Genomic DNA, 16959 nt, shown 5'->3' on the forward strand with positions numbered 1-16959 from the left:
CCCGCCCCCAATCCCCTGTAAACTTAACTTTTTCCTCCGTTTTTGTCCTGGTTGCGCTGTTGCCGCCCCCTTACGGCACAACCCGCCCCCTTTGATGTCACACCCCGCCCCTTTTTGTACCTGCCCCCCATCAACTGGTAAAAAAAAAAAGTTTAGGTGCAGGGAGTTGCAAGGGAAATGCAGCTGTTGTGAAACAGTTTAAAGTCAGGTGCATGGAGATGCAAGGGAAAGTGCAGCAGTTCTGGGATAATTTATGTTTAACTGCAGGGAGTTGCAAGGGAATAAATGCAGCTGTTCTGGGACAATTTATGACCAGGTGCTGGGAGTTGCAAGGGAAGATGCAATTGTTGTGGAACAGTTTTTGGTCAGGCACAGGGAGTTGCAAGCGAATACATGCAGCTGTTCTGAAAAAAATTATGATAGGGTGCAGGGAGTTGCAAGGTAAAATGCAGCTGTTCTGGAACAATTTATGTTTAGGATGTTTAGGTGCAGGGAGTTGCAAGGGAAATGCAACTGTTGTGGAAAAGTTTGCAGCCAAGTGCAGGGAGTTGCAAGGGAATAAATGCAGCTGTGCAGCTGTGTCTGGAACAATTTATGATCCGGTGCATGGATTTGCAAGGTAAAAATGCAGCTGTTATGGAACAATTTATGTTTAGGTGCAGGGAGTTGCAAGGGAAAAAATGCAGTTGATGTTCTGGAATTGTATATAAACATATAATAACAGATGCAGGGAGTTACAAAAGAAAAAGAAAAACGAAAATATGTTGATTGCTTTTTGTATACAACATAATATTGTGTAAAAAATGACTATGGTATTTACATTAACTGCTGATACACATTACATAGCAACCATTACAATATGATTTTAATTAGGTAATTAATTTTTTTATTAAGTATCAAGAAAATAAAACATACACGCGTGCATGAGATTAACACAACAACCAACAGTTTAAAAGAACAAACCTCTAAAACTTACAGCTGTGATAATTCTTTTATATCCTTCATTAAAGATGGAGAGAAAGCTTCAATTCTATTATTTGCTAAATCCCTGCAAGAAAGAACAAATGTGTATATTTGTGTATATAAGGGCATGTAACATGATTAAATGTTGAATATAATAATCTGTCTCACAAATCCCATTGTGTGTGATACTCTGCTCTATCTGTTTTGCCTTTCTCTATTTAATAACAGAGTATATGTCATGTTAGATCATACTATATTATAGACCTCCAAAACATGAATGCAGTTATATTTTATAAACACAATTGTTTTTGAAATGGACACTTACTGTATAAAGACATAAAGTGACAAATAAATATATATAATACAGTATTTGTGTTTACCTTTTGCTTAAAAGAGAAGGAAAGCTACAGAGGCATTTTATTAACAATAGATTAACTAGTAGTGCAAGCTAGGGTGATATATTTATTCTGTAGAATGTTTTACCATACCTGAGTAAACAGCTCTAGAAGCTCTCTGTGTGTTTATGACAGCAGCTGCAGCATTAGCTTGGTGTGACATCAGTTCCTGCCTGAGTCTCTCCCTGCTCACTTATAGCTGTGGCTCAGATTACAGCAGAGAAGGGAGGGGGGAAGAGGAGCAAACTGAGCATGCTCACGCCCTGGGCAAGGAGGTTTAAGCTGAAGGCAGGAAGTCTGATACAGAAGCCCATGTGTACACAATAGAAGGAAAGAAATGCTGTTTCTTTTGACAGGGGACTCAGAGCAGCATTACTTTGAGGGTTTACTGGTATATTTAGGTGGACCTTTCTGATAAGGATTACTTAGTTTTAACCTTTCTTTCTCCTTTAAATAAAGAATGTCAGGTTAATTTTTTTCTGATGTGTCAGAATTTGGAAAGTAATATTTTGCTGTTTATTTCACCAGTGAACAAGTTAAACTAATTTCATTGTGGCTGACATAAACTTACAGCTCATCCAGTCTGTAGAGAGATGAAAATGTGTTCTCACTTATTGTGCTGATTCTGTTCCTTCGCATGACCCTGGAGAAAAAAAGAAAAGAAATTAAAGGTCATATATGGGCAAAGAAACGGAACACTTTCCTTGTTGTGGTTATTGCTTTGTAGGAAAATACTTCTTGTAAATTGTTGCAATCTTTAGAAATATAGCAAGGAATTGAAAAGAAATTACGTACAATATATATTTTATAATAAAGTACGCAATTGGAAATTACAGGCATGGGATCCGTTATCTGGAAACCCATTATCCAGAAAACCCCAGAATTACAGAAATGCCACCTCCCATATAGACTCTTTTTTATCCAAATAATCCAAATTTTAAATATGATTTCCTTTTCCTTTTTAATAAAAAAACCCAAAAACAAACCAGTACATTGTACTTGATGCAAACTAAGATATAATTAATCCTTATTGGAAACAAAACATTATTGGAAAACCCAGGTCCTGAGCATTATAGATAACAGGTCTCATAGCTGTTTAAAGTTACTGCAGGGCTATATAAACTAGGGGCATCCAGAAAGCAAACCTGTAGTTTGTGAGCTGGTAACCAGTAGACTGCATGAGCAGAGCATTGGCCAAAAACAGCTTTAACATGTCCCCCTTCTGACTGCAGGGCCGGGAAGATAGCAAAGGCCAATGCCTCTGGTGCAACTAGAGAGGATATTGGTCTATAGGGGGAGTTTGGGGTCCAGCTGTGTGTTAACCAACCAGTATGGAAGAGGCCTGATAGAAGACAACAGAGGATGCAATGAGGATGGCACAGGTAGGAGTACTAAGTTGGAGGATACTGTAGGGTGGAGTGTAATATGTGTTCAAAATGGAGTTCTGATAGAGAGAAACCAGAAGTTCTGATAAGAGTAATAATCATAATGATTTATGATTAAGCAGTAACTGCCATTATAGTAGGATGCACATTGTTTCCTCATTTTGTCAACACAGCTAAGGCATGTAATAAAACAACAATACTTATAGTTGTCATACTTCAAGATTCTTATTCTAGAAAACAAAAAAAGAAAGGTGGAAGACAGCTACTTACAGAACAGTTAAGGTAGAACATGAAATAAAAGTTGTGTTTGATAAGCTCTGGATATTATTGCCTTCAAAATCTCTAAAAGGAAGGAAGTCAAATGATTAATGCTGGATTGAGATAATTAGGTTAGCAAAATGCAAACACTTTGTAATGTTCAATGTTGTACATATTTCAAAGAGTGAAACAGAGCTCCCCTCACCACAGTCTGCCAAAATGATTTTTGGAGAAGTATTTATTGGAGAAACTCTCACTTTCACTCATTGATAAAAATGTTACTAAAAAACCCCACAAATTTAGCCCTGTTTCACTCTGATAAATATTCCCCAAACTTCCAACTCATCACTTTAATTACTTCTAATGCTTCTAATACTGGGGATGAAATAATTGAGTCTGATCATTGTAATATTATTGTGACGGTCCTTAGCAGGCCTTTTGATACTGGCAAGTGAGCATTAATATATAATGTAATATATAAGTGTGATGCTAGCAAATACACTAAGGTTTTATTTTACTAAACTCCGAATGCAAAAATTCCGAACAATTTGTGATTTTTTTAATAAAATCGGACTTTTAAAAAAAAAAACATTTTCGGAATTTATTAAACCCATAGCATGGAAAAGTTCGAATTAGAAAATCCGGCATCTCAGACCTGTCGAGGTTGCAAATAAGTCAATGGGAGAAGTCCCACTGATTTTTTGATGTGCGCTGAGTTTCGTGCAATACCCTGAAGCAAAAAAAGCATAAGAAATCAGAGTTTCATGAAAATCTGATTTTTTTCACGCAAATCAAATTTTCGGGAAAATGTAATAATAAATAAGTGTAAAAAACCCGAGTGGATTTGTAGCAGAAAATGTTGAGATAAAATCTGACTTTTATTAATAACCCCCTTAATCCTGCGATTCACTAGACACACATTTCTAAAGGTGGCCATACACTATAAGACCACTCGTCGCCAAACGAGTGGATCTTAACCTGATATGCCCACTAATGGCTGGGCGATATCGGATGAATCCGATGGGGCCGAATGATTGGATTACAATACTACGAATGGGCTCCAAAATAGCCAAATAGCCGATGCGGTCCTGGATCGTACAAAAAAAAATCAAACTTGATTACTTACAACCAATTTAATTTAGGCATGTGCTGGCAAAGAGATATTTCAGGCAGCCGTTCAAGGAAATTGTTCATCATAACTCTAAAAAGTATAAGAAAATAATGTTAACTTGATTTAGAGAAATTGGCCAATAAAACATGGAATATTTGTGTAGAATGGTGGAGTGAGGCTGACATAACACTTGATCATTTTTAAAAGGCTGCTTACGTAAATGCTTGTCCTTAGACAAATAGAGAAACAGTAACCCGCAGCATGTGACCTATTATAGGAGAGCCTAGGGTTTTTTTTTTACAGAAGTTAAAAGGGCAGTGCAGTCAATACAAGGGTTTGTAATTTAACAAAAATGTTATCTCACAATGTGATCGATAACTTTCTTAGAATGCTGTGGGCTAATGAATGTCAATCAATACAGACATTTTAGTCTTGAGTCAGAATTTTTTAACTACTATATGCTTTTAAGGTTTGCTGCCATTTGACCTTATCAATCTTGAGTACCTGATTTCTTTTGAGATTGTTAAACATTAGAACATTTTAAAACCAGCTACATTAAACATAGAAAGGAATAACAGGAACAAAGATAGTTTGCTCGTAAATAAATCTAAGATAATATTCAGTATGTGGAACTTTAGTATATATATTTACCAGTTGCAGAACTTATTATTTCAGCAAGAGGATCTTGGGATATTACAGTATGTTAACTCTTTCCTTTTTTAAATGTTTCCAAAGATGTGCAATAAGATTAAGGTAGTTAATTGCAGTCAGTCATGTAAGCCATGTCATATCAAGTCATGAATTCCTCCAGAGAGAATCCTCCCTTGGTCTCTTGAAATAAACTAAGAAACTCCCTCTCAGAGCACTTGCATAACTCCGGAACTGGCACTTATATTGCAGCGTCAACCACTGTACGCTGCAATATAGTAGTGATGGGCGAATTTATTCGCCAGGTGCAAATTTGCGGCGAATTTGCGCAATTCGTGCCAGCGAATAAATTCGCGAAACGCCTGCGAAAATTCGCTGAAAAAATTTGCCGACGTCAATTTTTTTTTTAAAAAAAAATGGACGGCGGCGTCAAAAACGGGCGCCGGCATCAAAAACGAGACGCAAATTCGCCCATCACTACTGTAGAGCATTGCATACATCAGTAGCACTATATAAATAAAAATATACAAATATACATACATACATACAATGTCCATTCACGTTTATGATCAGTACTACCCCACAACCAGTGGGCGCAGCATGTCTGTATAGACCGATACGTCTCAATGTGTACTTGGGTCACCAAATCCAATATAGGTGGAAGATTGTGAGGATCACCTACCACCATTCATTGTTGCTTTATGTACTGTTGCCATTACTCTCATGTGGCTGTTCCTTACAGACTAAGGGGGCTATTTATGACCTCTAATTTTTCTGGTCGAGTTTTAAAAGTGGAAAAACTATAATTTTTAGAGGAAAAAAAATCCAAATGTATTATACTCCTAAACTACTAAAAATTGAAATCCAAAAATATTCCAGCTAAAACCTGTCAAAATCATGTAGAAGTCAATGGCAGATGGTCCCTTTAAAAATTAGAAATTGTTTTGTACCTTCAGGATTCTTGATAGTTTGCTCTGGTTTTAATCTGATAATTAAATAAATTAGAATTTTCAGGGCACGATTCAAATGGACGCACAATTCTGTCGCAACTTTTTCTCGCACCAATTGTTATTGGTAAATTAAAGGGGGTTCGGGTACGGGAGTTTGGTCTTTTTTATATAAAGTGAGAAAAAGTTGAGTTTTAGTAAATACTAGTAAATATTAGGCTTATTTAGTGTTCATATGACTTAAGGCATGAAGATCAAAATTACGGAAAGATCTGTTATCTGAAAAAAACCCAGTTCCTGCGCATTCTGGATAACAGGTCCCATACCTGTATTATTTTTATGCATGCACTTATTTTATTATTTCCAAAAGTGATTTGGAAATGGCTACTCTCTGATAAAGTGTTTCTCTACATCCCCTAAGTAGGAAACGGGATTCTTTCTTTGGGAGACATTTTGGGAGTTATTTATCAAAATCCGAATTTTTCAGATTTTTTTTAAAAATCTGACCAAACTAGAATCCATAATTTGCCCTTATTTGTAATCCAAAAAAAAAAAGGGGGGGGGAATTTTCTTGTTAGACTCACTTTCACTTACTCACTTTTGGATTGTATAGAGGTCTAATTACAAAGCAGTATTATTCTTAGGTAGGATAGCAGTAAAACCCCACACTCTCCAACTATTTCCCAGAAATAGTCCTCACAGTCCTCAGTGCCCAGGGAAAAGACAGGGCACTGAGGACTGTGGTCTCGTAACTTTCTATCTCGGTTTGAGAGAGGCTATCTTCCTTAAAAAAACGGCAAATCCCCAGTGCCTTAGAGTAAGGCACTTTGGGGGTTATTTATCAAAATCCAAATTATTCTGATTCTTGAAATAAAAAAAGTTCAACCAAACTATAATCCACAATTTGCCCTTATTTATCAATACAAAAACTCGAAAAAAATCGAATGGGGAAAAAACGAAACTTTTTTGGTTTTAATGCGGAATACCAGAATTTTTAGAGTTTGGAGCAAAATTTGAGTTTTCACGGAAAAACCAGCTTCAAACCCAGAAAACATTTCATGAGGGTTAAAACATCTTCAAATGGTTAAGGGGAAATCTGCCATTGACTTTTACATGAATTCGGCAGGTTTTAGATGGATTATTTTCGGATTCGGACTTGGAACAGATTCGGGGCATAATAAGTTGTGAAAAAACTGAAAAAAAAACGTGATTCATAACTAACCCCCTAAATCTTGGGTACACATGCTGTTCTGTTTTGTAATAAAGTTAGTCTTCAGATGGTCCCTTTAGGTTTGTTTGCTACAGTTACATAGTTATAGTTATATATGATACAGTTACATAGTTATATATGTTTATAGAGTTACATAGTTAGATTTGGTTGAAAAAAGACCAAAATCCATCAAGTTCAACCCCTCCAAATGAAACCCAGCATCCATACACACACACACTCACATTGGCTCCTCTATAAACCTAAAGAGGAAGCAGACCCTGTGGAAATGAGGTCTAGGGAACAGGGGGGCCCAGACTTGGGGGTCTGCTTCCTCTATAATTGTAGAAACTATAGTAGCCGCTCCCCAGCTGCTCTCCTAACTAACAGTAAGTGTGTAGCGAGAACTGGTGGGCAGTGGGAATATGAGTGTTGCGGGTGGCCGAGTACAGGGGGTGGGTTGCTATTGCTTTGTGTACTGAACCCCTCTGAAGATGTTTTTGGTACATCCTTTTTTTAAAATATCCTTCTAGTGGTAGCAACACTAACATGTAAGTCCATATTAATCTAGTAACCAGTAAAAGTTGTTATAATGCCAACACCGTTCATGCTCTTTATTGGGAGCACGGGGGTTACCATCTCAATTAAGAAAACACTTTCATCGCTCTGTGTATTACAAAATTCAGACATTTCAATATGATAAAAATACTTCTCATTGTTGAAAATCTTGATCTTTGTATTTTTTATATAATGTATTATTTTAAAATAAGTATCTTCAGAGGAAAAACTGTATAATGATTAAGTAAATGCAAATATAAGTGATCTCAAAAAGTCTGCAAGTTGTAAAGCTTTTTCAAATCATCTTTTCTGTCCTTAAGGACTGATCATCATTTTGCCACAAAGGGACAACAGCAGGACAGAAACACAGATTTTTTTATCATTTGGAATAAAGTACTTTCATAGGTCTTACCTTGGTAAACTATTCTAAAATATTTTGCTTAATCTATCCAGTAAAATGATCAAATCATTGTTATCATCTACCTTGTATTAAAAAAATAATATTGCACTTGACACCCACAAAAATATTATTCTACTTACAAAAGAATGAGTGAGTTCAGTCCTTGAAATGTTTGGGGATAGATACGGGTCAGTTTGTTATTTTCAATTATTCTGTTGATGAGAAACAAAACCAATCATTTTTTTTTTCTGTTTCATAAAGTTTTCCTCACTTTTAATGAAAAAGTCATTCAGTTATCATTTTTGTTCTCAACAAAATAAGAGTTTCTTCATCAAATGGTCATATGTTCTTCATTAAATGGATCACAAACAGCAGAAAGCAAATACAAACCTTACATTGCTAGTCAACCTGAACCAAACCAAATGTGGGTCAGATTAGTTGAGTTCAGATTATAACCTTTCCTTGTAACACAAACATAAACATAATCTTAGACACGGAAGGACAGAAAGTTTCAAGGCTTTTAGACTAAAGAATTGTTACTTCCCAATGCTATTAGGGGGAAAAAATGACCATTATATCTGCATTCCTTCTGAACTATTATAACCAGTGTTGAATAGATTCTGGCAAATCTAACACTGCCAAGTAACCCCATATGGTTGTACATAACATTATAATGTATATAACTAATCTCTGCTACTGTAAAACAAATGCTCAAATATTATACTCTTCACTTGTCATCATCAGACATCACTGATCTCTGATGACCGTGTCGGCAGCTTATTGGCCCGTGTATGGGGCCCCCCGACGGGCTTCACCGATCGAGATCTGGCCGAAAATAGGGCAGATCAAGATCGGATGGGACAAAAAATCCCGTCGGATCGCGGCCGCATCTATTCGTTGATGCGGTCCCGCGATCCGACCGCCCGTTTAGGCATCGTTAGGATCCGATCGGGCCCACGATCGGATCAGCCCGATATTGCCCACCTCAAGGTTGGCATATCGGAGGGAGATCCGCTCGTTTGGCGACATTGCCAAACGAGCGGATCTCTCAGTGTATGGGCACCTTAAAAATGCCCTATTTTACATACTGAACTTATTGCACCAACCTAAAGGTTCAGTTTCTCAATGGCAGCAATGATCCAGGACTTCAAACTTGTCCCGGGGGGTCACCATCTTGGAAAGTGTCTGTGACATACTAGTAGGAGTCAGACAAGCATAGTTTACAGAATCTGACACCTAAAAAAACCAAGACTCATCTACAGCTCTTTTTTATACCTCTATATTATATTAGTAAGCACTTATGAGGGATACCAGGCTTTTCAAAAGCACACAGTAATCCTTAAGGTTGTTGAAACATTCATACAAAGAGATTTGAAGCTTTATGTGGATTATATGCATGATGGGTTTTTCAAAACACATATCTCTCACTAGAATTAATATAAAGGTTTTTTAAGCCTAGAAAAAATAATTGATCTGTATTCACCAAATATGACATTACTGAATATAAGTGAGACTACACATTTGCAGTCTGCAGAAAGAAATTCAAAATGGTAAGACTAATACAATATTTTATGGTTTGTTTAAAGTACATTTCCTAGTCCATATCCTACCAGTTTTTTCATTCTCTGCAAGTATATATAATTTTAAAAAAATATAAGGCAATAAGAAGATTGCAAAGATTAAAAGGTTTACTGTTAAAAATATAATATAAATACAAAGACTGTGGATTTGATTTAAAATAATGTAGACGATACATACAACCATTCCAGTCTGTGCAGATCTTCAAACACTCCTGGTCTAAGAGTGGTTATTTCATTGTGACTCAGATATCTGTAAAAGAAACATAAACAAGACATGAAACCAGGGCATTTCACTGACTATTGCTTATAATAACTATGTATAGTTCGGCAGAACAACTGTTATTATTAAAGAGTTATTGGAAGATCTTTAATTAACTGCACTATTATCTGTGAAGGTTTGCAAACTTAGTCAACCTCAATTTCATTGTAACATGATTAATGTGTAATTACATATAACATAAAACAATAATGTTAGGTATAGAATTTACAAAATAGATTATAATATTTTAGAATGTGGATTAAATATGATTGAAACACAATGTCAGCTTCCCTAGTCTACATTGGTAAGATGCAGCTAAAAACAGAAGCAGGTGAAATGAAATTTCAGCAGTGATCTGGATGCTAAGATTCAAAATACCTTAACAACCATGGAGTGATTTGAATAAAAGACTGGTATATGAATAGGAGAGGACCTGAACAGAAAAAATAAGTAATAAATGGTAATACAGACATTAAATTGTAGCCCCACAGAGCAATAGATTTGGGCTGCTGGGTAAATGGACATAAGGACAGCCCAGTAGCAAAAGCACTTACAAAGAGTCAGAAAAAAAGCTTGTTGCAAATTAATTTGTAGTACACAGCAAATAATACAAATTATACAACTATATCATAGAGAATTTCCTTTGACTTTACTAAAGCTTAAGACCAATACCTTAATGCATCTTTTATATAACGTAAACAAATCCCTGCAAGAATACTTACAGCTTTGTCAGGTTGTACAGTCCTTTAAAAGCATGTTTAGATACTGTCCTTATGTTATTATGCTGCAGATACCTGTAAAAAGAAGTGTGAAGATGTATACTACATTCTGAACACAACCTTGAGTAAAAAATATAATAAGTATTACCATTGAGGGTATCAGCTTTTGTTTATTTAAATATGCATATAATTAAATGCATACAACAAATCTAGCTACAATTTACGTTGTAGCCTATTATCCAGAATGCTCAGGACCTTGGGTTTTTCGGATATGTGATCTTTCCGTAATTTGGATGACCATAAAAAATTATTTAAATATTACATAAGCCCAATAGGATTGTTTTACCTCCAGTAAGGATAATTTTATCTTATTTGGGGTCAAGTACAAGATACTATATTATTATTAGAGAAAAAGGAAATACATTTTAAAATTAGAATTATTTGATTATAATGGAGTCTATGGGAGATGGCCTTTCCATAATTTAGAGCTTTCTACATAATGGGTTTTCGAATGATGGATGCCATACTTGTACTAGTATTGTGCAATTGTCATAATTCATTCCTCTTACGATTGGCAAGAGCCATATTTATTTGCACTGTATGGTGACATTTTATAATCTAACTGCTTTGGAGAGTATGCCCGTGCCTGTTCTCATAAGGCTTGATGTAGGAAAGTAAAAAACAACAATGCTGTATATGTAGACTTTCCTTTTGAGAGCACTGAGATTTTACATACAGTAAGATTTTGTTAGATACCTTGAAACTAAAGCTAAACGAGGCTTTAAAATTATTAAAATTATTGCATCTGTTATATTTACATCATATTCAACTAAAACAGAAGGTATATGTTTTTGTCTAGAAACAGTTTTACGATTGACCACAGGTAAAGGGGTAAAGAAGCCAAAAACACACTGGGCTAACATGAATGCTAAAAAAGGGAGAGCCAAGAGTGCAATTGACCTGCAGATATCAAGGAATGGAACAAAAGAAGCTTTCTTGAAGTCATGGGGTGACTAAAGTATGTTTGATGGTACATGAAAATATTTTAGTTTAGATGGATCAGTTGAAGATGTCACTTAGTAAGACAATGAGAGTGCAAGAAAGATCTTTTAGGAAGTGTGATGGGATGGCATCAAGAGAACTGGCTGGAAGGAAGAGAGCACACTTGACATATGGGGTATTAAACTAAAGGTAAGATACTTATCTTTTAACCCATAGCTTCCAATCAGCAGGTAGCATTTACTGGTAGGCTGATCTGATTGGTTGCTATGTTTTATTAGATGTGAGCAAACTTTAGACCTTTTCTTACATTACACCATATTCTGTGAAAGGAAGGATGGAGTTAAAGGATGCCTGATGGAATTTAGCAATTCATAGCAGATTAGCACGGGAAGAATCCGAGGAGATGCTTTAGCAAATGAGATTAACTATGCAATAGTTATATTCATTCAAAATCTAGCCTCCATGTGCAACAAAGTGCAAGGGGCTTTGTGTTTATAAATGAACCCCAGTATCTTTTATTACATAACCTCCAATGTGTGCTTACCCCATTAACAAAATACAAGCCCCATGACTGCAAGCTTTAAAGGAGATGGAAAGTTTAAATCACTATGGCTTGACAAATGTTAGGTACTCCCTAGTGCAGAAAACTGTACAGACCCAGAGTTCTTCTCAGCTGGCACCATTGAGTGATCCTCTTCTTCCGCTTCTTTTTTGTACAATTCCAGGGGCAGATGCATGTGCAGTAGAGTGTTTGCCTTTTCCCTCTACTGTGCACAGAAAAGCAGAAAGAAGGTGGAACAGGACCACTCTTGGTGCTCGCTGAGAAGAACTTCAGTTCGGCGCAGTTTTCTGCTAATAGAAGAGCACTGTCACGGGTAAGTCATTACAATCACTTGGGGGTCTCTAACATTTGGCACCCCTTCCCCCGGTGATTTATACTTTCCTTCTCTTTTAAGGTACTATTTGTAATGCTTCCAAGTGCTACTTGTCACTCACTTTGTAATGATCTGTAATTCTCTGTTGCTATTGAATGCTTAGTAACATGCAAAGGGAAAGAAGAATGTTGCAAAATATTGTGTGGGAATCAGCTGCTGTGTGTCTGCCTTGTTCCATCTGTATTACCTGCCATGGTGCCAAGCAGTCATGCTGCTCTATACTGGGATTTTTGTCTGAATTGGGAGACTTTTAATAAGCTCAGCTCTTTAAAACACAAGGACTGAAATGTTCCACTTTAATTAAAGGGATACTGTCATGGGAACATTTTTTTCCCCAAAATTAATCAGTTAATAGTGCTGCTCCAGCAGAATTCTGCACTGAAATCCATTTCTCAAAAGAGCAAACAGATTTTTTTATATTCAATTTTGAAATCTGACATGGAGCTAGACATTTTGTCAATTTCCCAGCTGCCCCAAGTCAGATGACTTGTGCTCTGATAAACTTCAATCACTCTTTACTGCTGTACTGCAAGTTGGAGTGATATCACCACCCTCCCTTCCCCAAACAAACAAAAGAACAATGGGAAGGTAACCAGATAACAGCTCCCTAACACAAGATAACAGCTGCCTGGTAGATCTAAGAACAGCACTCAATAGTAAAAACCCATGTCCCACTGAGACACATTCAGTTACATTGAGAAGGAAAAACAGCAGCCTGCCAGAAAGCATTTCACATGACATGGGGCAGCTGGGAAATTGACAAAATATCTAGCCCCATGTCAGATTTCAAAATTGAATATAAAAAAATATGTTTGCTCTTTTGAGAAATGTATTTCAGTGCAGAATTCTGATGGAGTATCACTATTAACTGATGCGTTTTGAAAAAAACAGGTTTTCCGATGACAGGATCCCTTTAAAGTTTTAATTAAAAGTTGTTTTATAAAATGTTTTCTAGTACTCTTGTATATTACAAATCTTTTGCTCTCTTTTATCTCTTCTTTTTGCTTCTCAGCTTAGTGATCAATAGCTTAGCCACCGCTCACTTGAACAATAAATAAAGAGGAAAAATCTATAGTTTCAATAAGCATGAACACCAAGATTTTTCAACACGCTTTAAAGTTTACAGTTCAAAGAAAGGCAATAAACCTGTAAAACTTTCTTACTGTAGTTCCATCTTTTAAAAGTAATTTTAATTACAATAAAAATGCCAGTTATTATTTTTGTTGTACATTTAATTGATACTTAACTTTTAAAAACAAAAAGCCCAGAAGAGACAGATTGCATACAGAGCTTCAAAATATATATCTAGCATTCGTAGCCATCTGTTAACCAGTTAAGTAATCACAGGTTTTATAGAAAGGTAGGTTTATAGAACGTTATGGTTAGTTCCAACATGCAGCTTGCATGAAACCTGACCTCTTGCTACTTGAGCAACTAAACTAATGTGGCTCTGACTTCTTACTTTAAATGTTCAATTCTAACTTTCACCCATTGATAAATATGCTTCTGAAAATCCCATAGGAATGAAGGAAAGTGGAGGAATTTCTATTATGGGTTCTAAGCTCAGTTTTTGTTAAATCTGCCCTTAAATGCCAATTTAACACCCTTGCTGAGGGACTAAGCTCTGAGTCCTGTAGGTTCTTTCTTCTCCATCAAATTGCCAGTGGCATCCAGTCTATCCTGCATTTACATTAAATCATATCTGACTGGTTTAAGGTATATTTTAGATCTGATTTGCATGGAGGGATAACATAGCATTTAATATTACTAAAACTAAAGCTCTTTATAAGAGTAATCCATCCCTAAGGATAAACAAATCTGTGCACATTTACTAGTAATAAATAATTTGCCTTCAAACTTCTTAGAAAATAATTACTGATGTTATAACAATACAGTAATGAAAGACCAGTTTTAAAAAACTGAAATAATCAAGGGAGATTTGTGCAGATTTGTGACTTCAATGGAATCAGCTGAACAAATATAGCATTCTTTAAGTCTGTTTTATTGACCATTTTTTTGTCTGTTGGTCTGTTTTATTACCCATTTTATGTTTTTTTTTTTATTCTTAAACGTCTACAAGTTATTCTGTGCTTGAAATTGGAGGCTATAAATGAGACCTCAATGCAAAATGGACAGAAATATATAATAAGGTTGGAGGATGACCCATGGTTTGCATTGGATATGGAGAGTTCATAGATTCTGGGGCAGATATATTATTGATTAGGGGAATTCGCAGTGGAACAAACAGATCTGGTTTTTGTTTCTATTGTGAAAGTAATTGGGGAGGGGGGACCACTGCAAGGAGGTTATTAGTTAAAAATATATAGAGTGAGGTTAAAAATAATTATAATCATCATCATATTTATAGGGCACTTTACTTACATTCAAGGGCACTGTGACTTGAGAATGTTTACCTTATATATACAGTAGTCTCAGTACATAACCAAAATACATGAGCACATTATCTAACATCACCGTCTATAATATCAACATTCAGTTTTTGTCTTCATTTGACTGACTAAGAGCATTGACATTCTAGTGAAGCATAAAACATTTTAGCAGAACTAGAATGTTAATTATTGAAAGTTGAAATAAAAGTGTCCAAGTTGAGTTAAGTCATTAGCCTAGGAGAAGCATCATCCCTAAATATCTTATTAACAACAAATAACTGGCATGCTACGGTTTACCAGCCATTGTGAATAACATAAAACGTGGATGTTTTGATTAACAATCACTTCCAGTTTCCTGGTATTTTTGACTGAACCAAAAAAAGTGAGAGATAAACAAAATTCAGATTACACAAGGCTGTCCGGCTGGTGTCCATGAGAAGAAGGGTATCAATGGTTTGTTATCCGCATGGAAGTCAGAGATGCCTAGAAGTGACGTTCATTGCCTATTTTACTCCACTGCATGTAAGAACATTTAAAAAATGAATCCAATATTTTTACTTACAGTTTGCGTAGATCTGGAAATAAACTAAATTCATCAGGCCCAAGTTTTCTTAGCATGTTATTCTGTAAAGACCTGCAAAGGAGCAGATTGTCTTTTAGAACTGCTTTTCAATGCACTGCATCATTTATTCTTTACAACCTTTACAGACACCGTAACAAAATGCTACTACCCCCAGTTCAACTACTGTACTCACATTTCACATGCATTCACTCACATTTCCTGAGGATGCAAGGTACGGGCAGTTATGTGCAATGGTTGTGAATTTTTTGGGAGTAGTCTTTCAGTGTCAACAGGAATCAGCCATAACTATTCTACATTATTGCTTTGGGAGTCTATATGGTGTATTAATATGAATGGCACTCACTAATCTGCAGGTATCATATGGATGCAAAAAAAAAAAGCAAATGTACAATTATCCATCAAGTCAAGTCAAAGTTTATTTGTATGATATGTGCTGGTTTAATGATCTTTCCTCTTCCCTCACATTCATCTCTATTTGTAAAGAGATTTGGCTTCTCATAATAAGAATGTCATGTGGACAGCATGTGTGGCATTACTAAAGCTAAATTCACTATATAGACACATACAGGAACCTTAGGTGTAGAGCACTGTGCATACTCCACTACCAGGTTGCAGTGGGAGGAAAGAAATGGAAGGATGTTGATTTCTCATAGCCCTGAAACTGCAGATTGAAGTGATGTCAATTTTAGCTGGAGAAATTAATGATTTTGATTAATTGCGCTGAGCATTTCCATATTACACTACAGGGTAGATTTATTAAACTCGACGTTGAGTTTTTATGCATAGAATATGCTGCTACAACAGAACAGACTGATGCAGAACCCACAGCCAAGAGAGCTAACCAAGAGCTAACCAAGAGAACCCTATACTATAAAAATTGTGTACTTTCATAAATTAGAAATAACATGCCTTAAGCAAATTTGTTCCCCGGTGTGCTTATAAACTTCTTCCCAATGAAAAGAATGGGCAAACTGGGTCAATAAAAAAAAGAGTGTCCTTAAATGCTAATCGAATGGATGTCAACAACCAAATATAACTGGATCCAATATTTAGCATTATTAATCCCAAATTGCTTGGCCCCTAATTTGCACCCTCATCTTAAATGGCAATAACAATTTGCATTTCGCATAAATGATGATGTATAGATTATAAACGGTTAATTGTGAGAACCATAAAATTGGTTTAACCCTCACTGTGTTGTTAGTAACCTATTTGATCTATGCTCTGCACTACCACATAAGCAAAAATATAGCACATATGATAGAGCTGACCAAAACACAGAATCTAAGGTCTATGCACTATAATCTGCATTTTTGGGGGCACGGGACTAATATTGTTAATTTATATTTAATGCTTTTTTATATTTTACAGTTTTTGCTCCATTGGTTTTTTTGGTATATACTGTATGCTCACTGTTTTTTACTCATGCAGATGGGACAATCTACCATAATCTTTCATATAGCTTAAGGTTAAAGGGATATAAATTGTTTTTTTTACTGTTGGAAAAACAACCACAAGACATGTATTGATGTCTTCAGGCAGTGCACAATATAGTCAGTGACTGTAGGCTTCAGTACCAGTTCAGAAGATCTTCCAACTGGATGTTGAAAAGACTAGAT

The 16959-nt window shown here is 35.8% G+C and overlaps 1 protein-coding gene across 1 annotated transcript in view; it reads right to left on the reverse strand.

Annotated features, from left to right (window-relative positions):
• Positions 1-16959, reverse strand: part of rxfp1.S (relaxin family peptide receptor 1 S homeolog) — a 115972-nt gene that overhangs the window by 16810 nt on the left and 82203 nt on the right. The window contains exons 5-12 of the mRNA XM_018243242.2: positions 15320-15391; positions 10434-10505; positions 9631-9702; positions 8013-8084; positions 4128-4202; positions 3014-3085; positions 1930-2001; positions 977-1048 (exon numbers count right to left, since the gene is read on the reverse strand). Of these exons, the coding sequence (XP_018098731.1) occupies positions 977-1048; positions 1930-2001; positions 3014-3085; positions 4128-4202; positions 8013-8084; positions 9631-9702; positions 10434-10505; positions 15320-15391 (579 nt within the window). The remainder of the gene's footprint in view (positions 1-976; positions 1049-1929; positions 2002-3013; positions 3086-4127; positions 4203-8012; positions 8085-9630; positions 9703-10433; positions 10506-15319; positions 15392-16959) is intronic.

This window comes from Xenopus laevis, chromosome 1S (genome assembly GCF_017654675.1).
Source record: "Xenopus laevis strain J_2021 chromosome 1S, Xenopus_laevis_v10.1, whole genome shotgun sequence".
Classification (NCBI taxonomy): Eukaryota; Metazoa; Chordata; class Amphibia; order Anura; family Pipidae; genus Xenopus; species Xenopus laevis.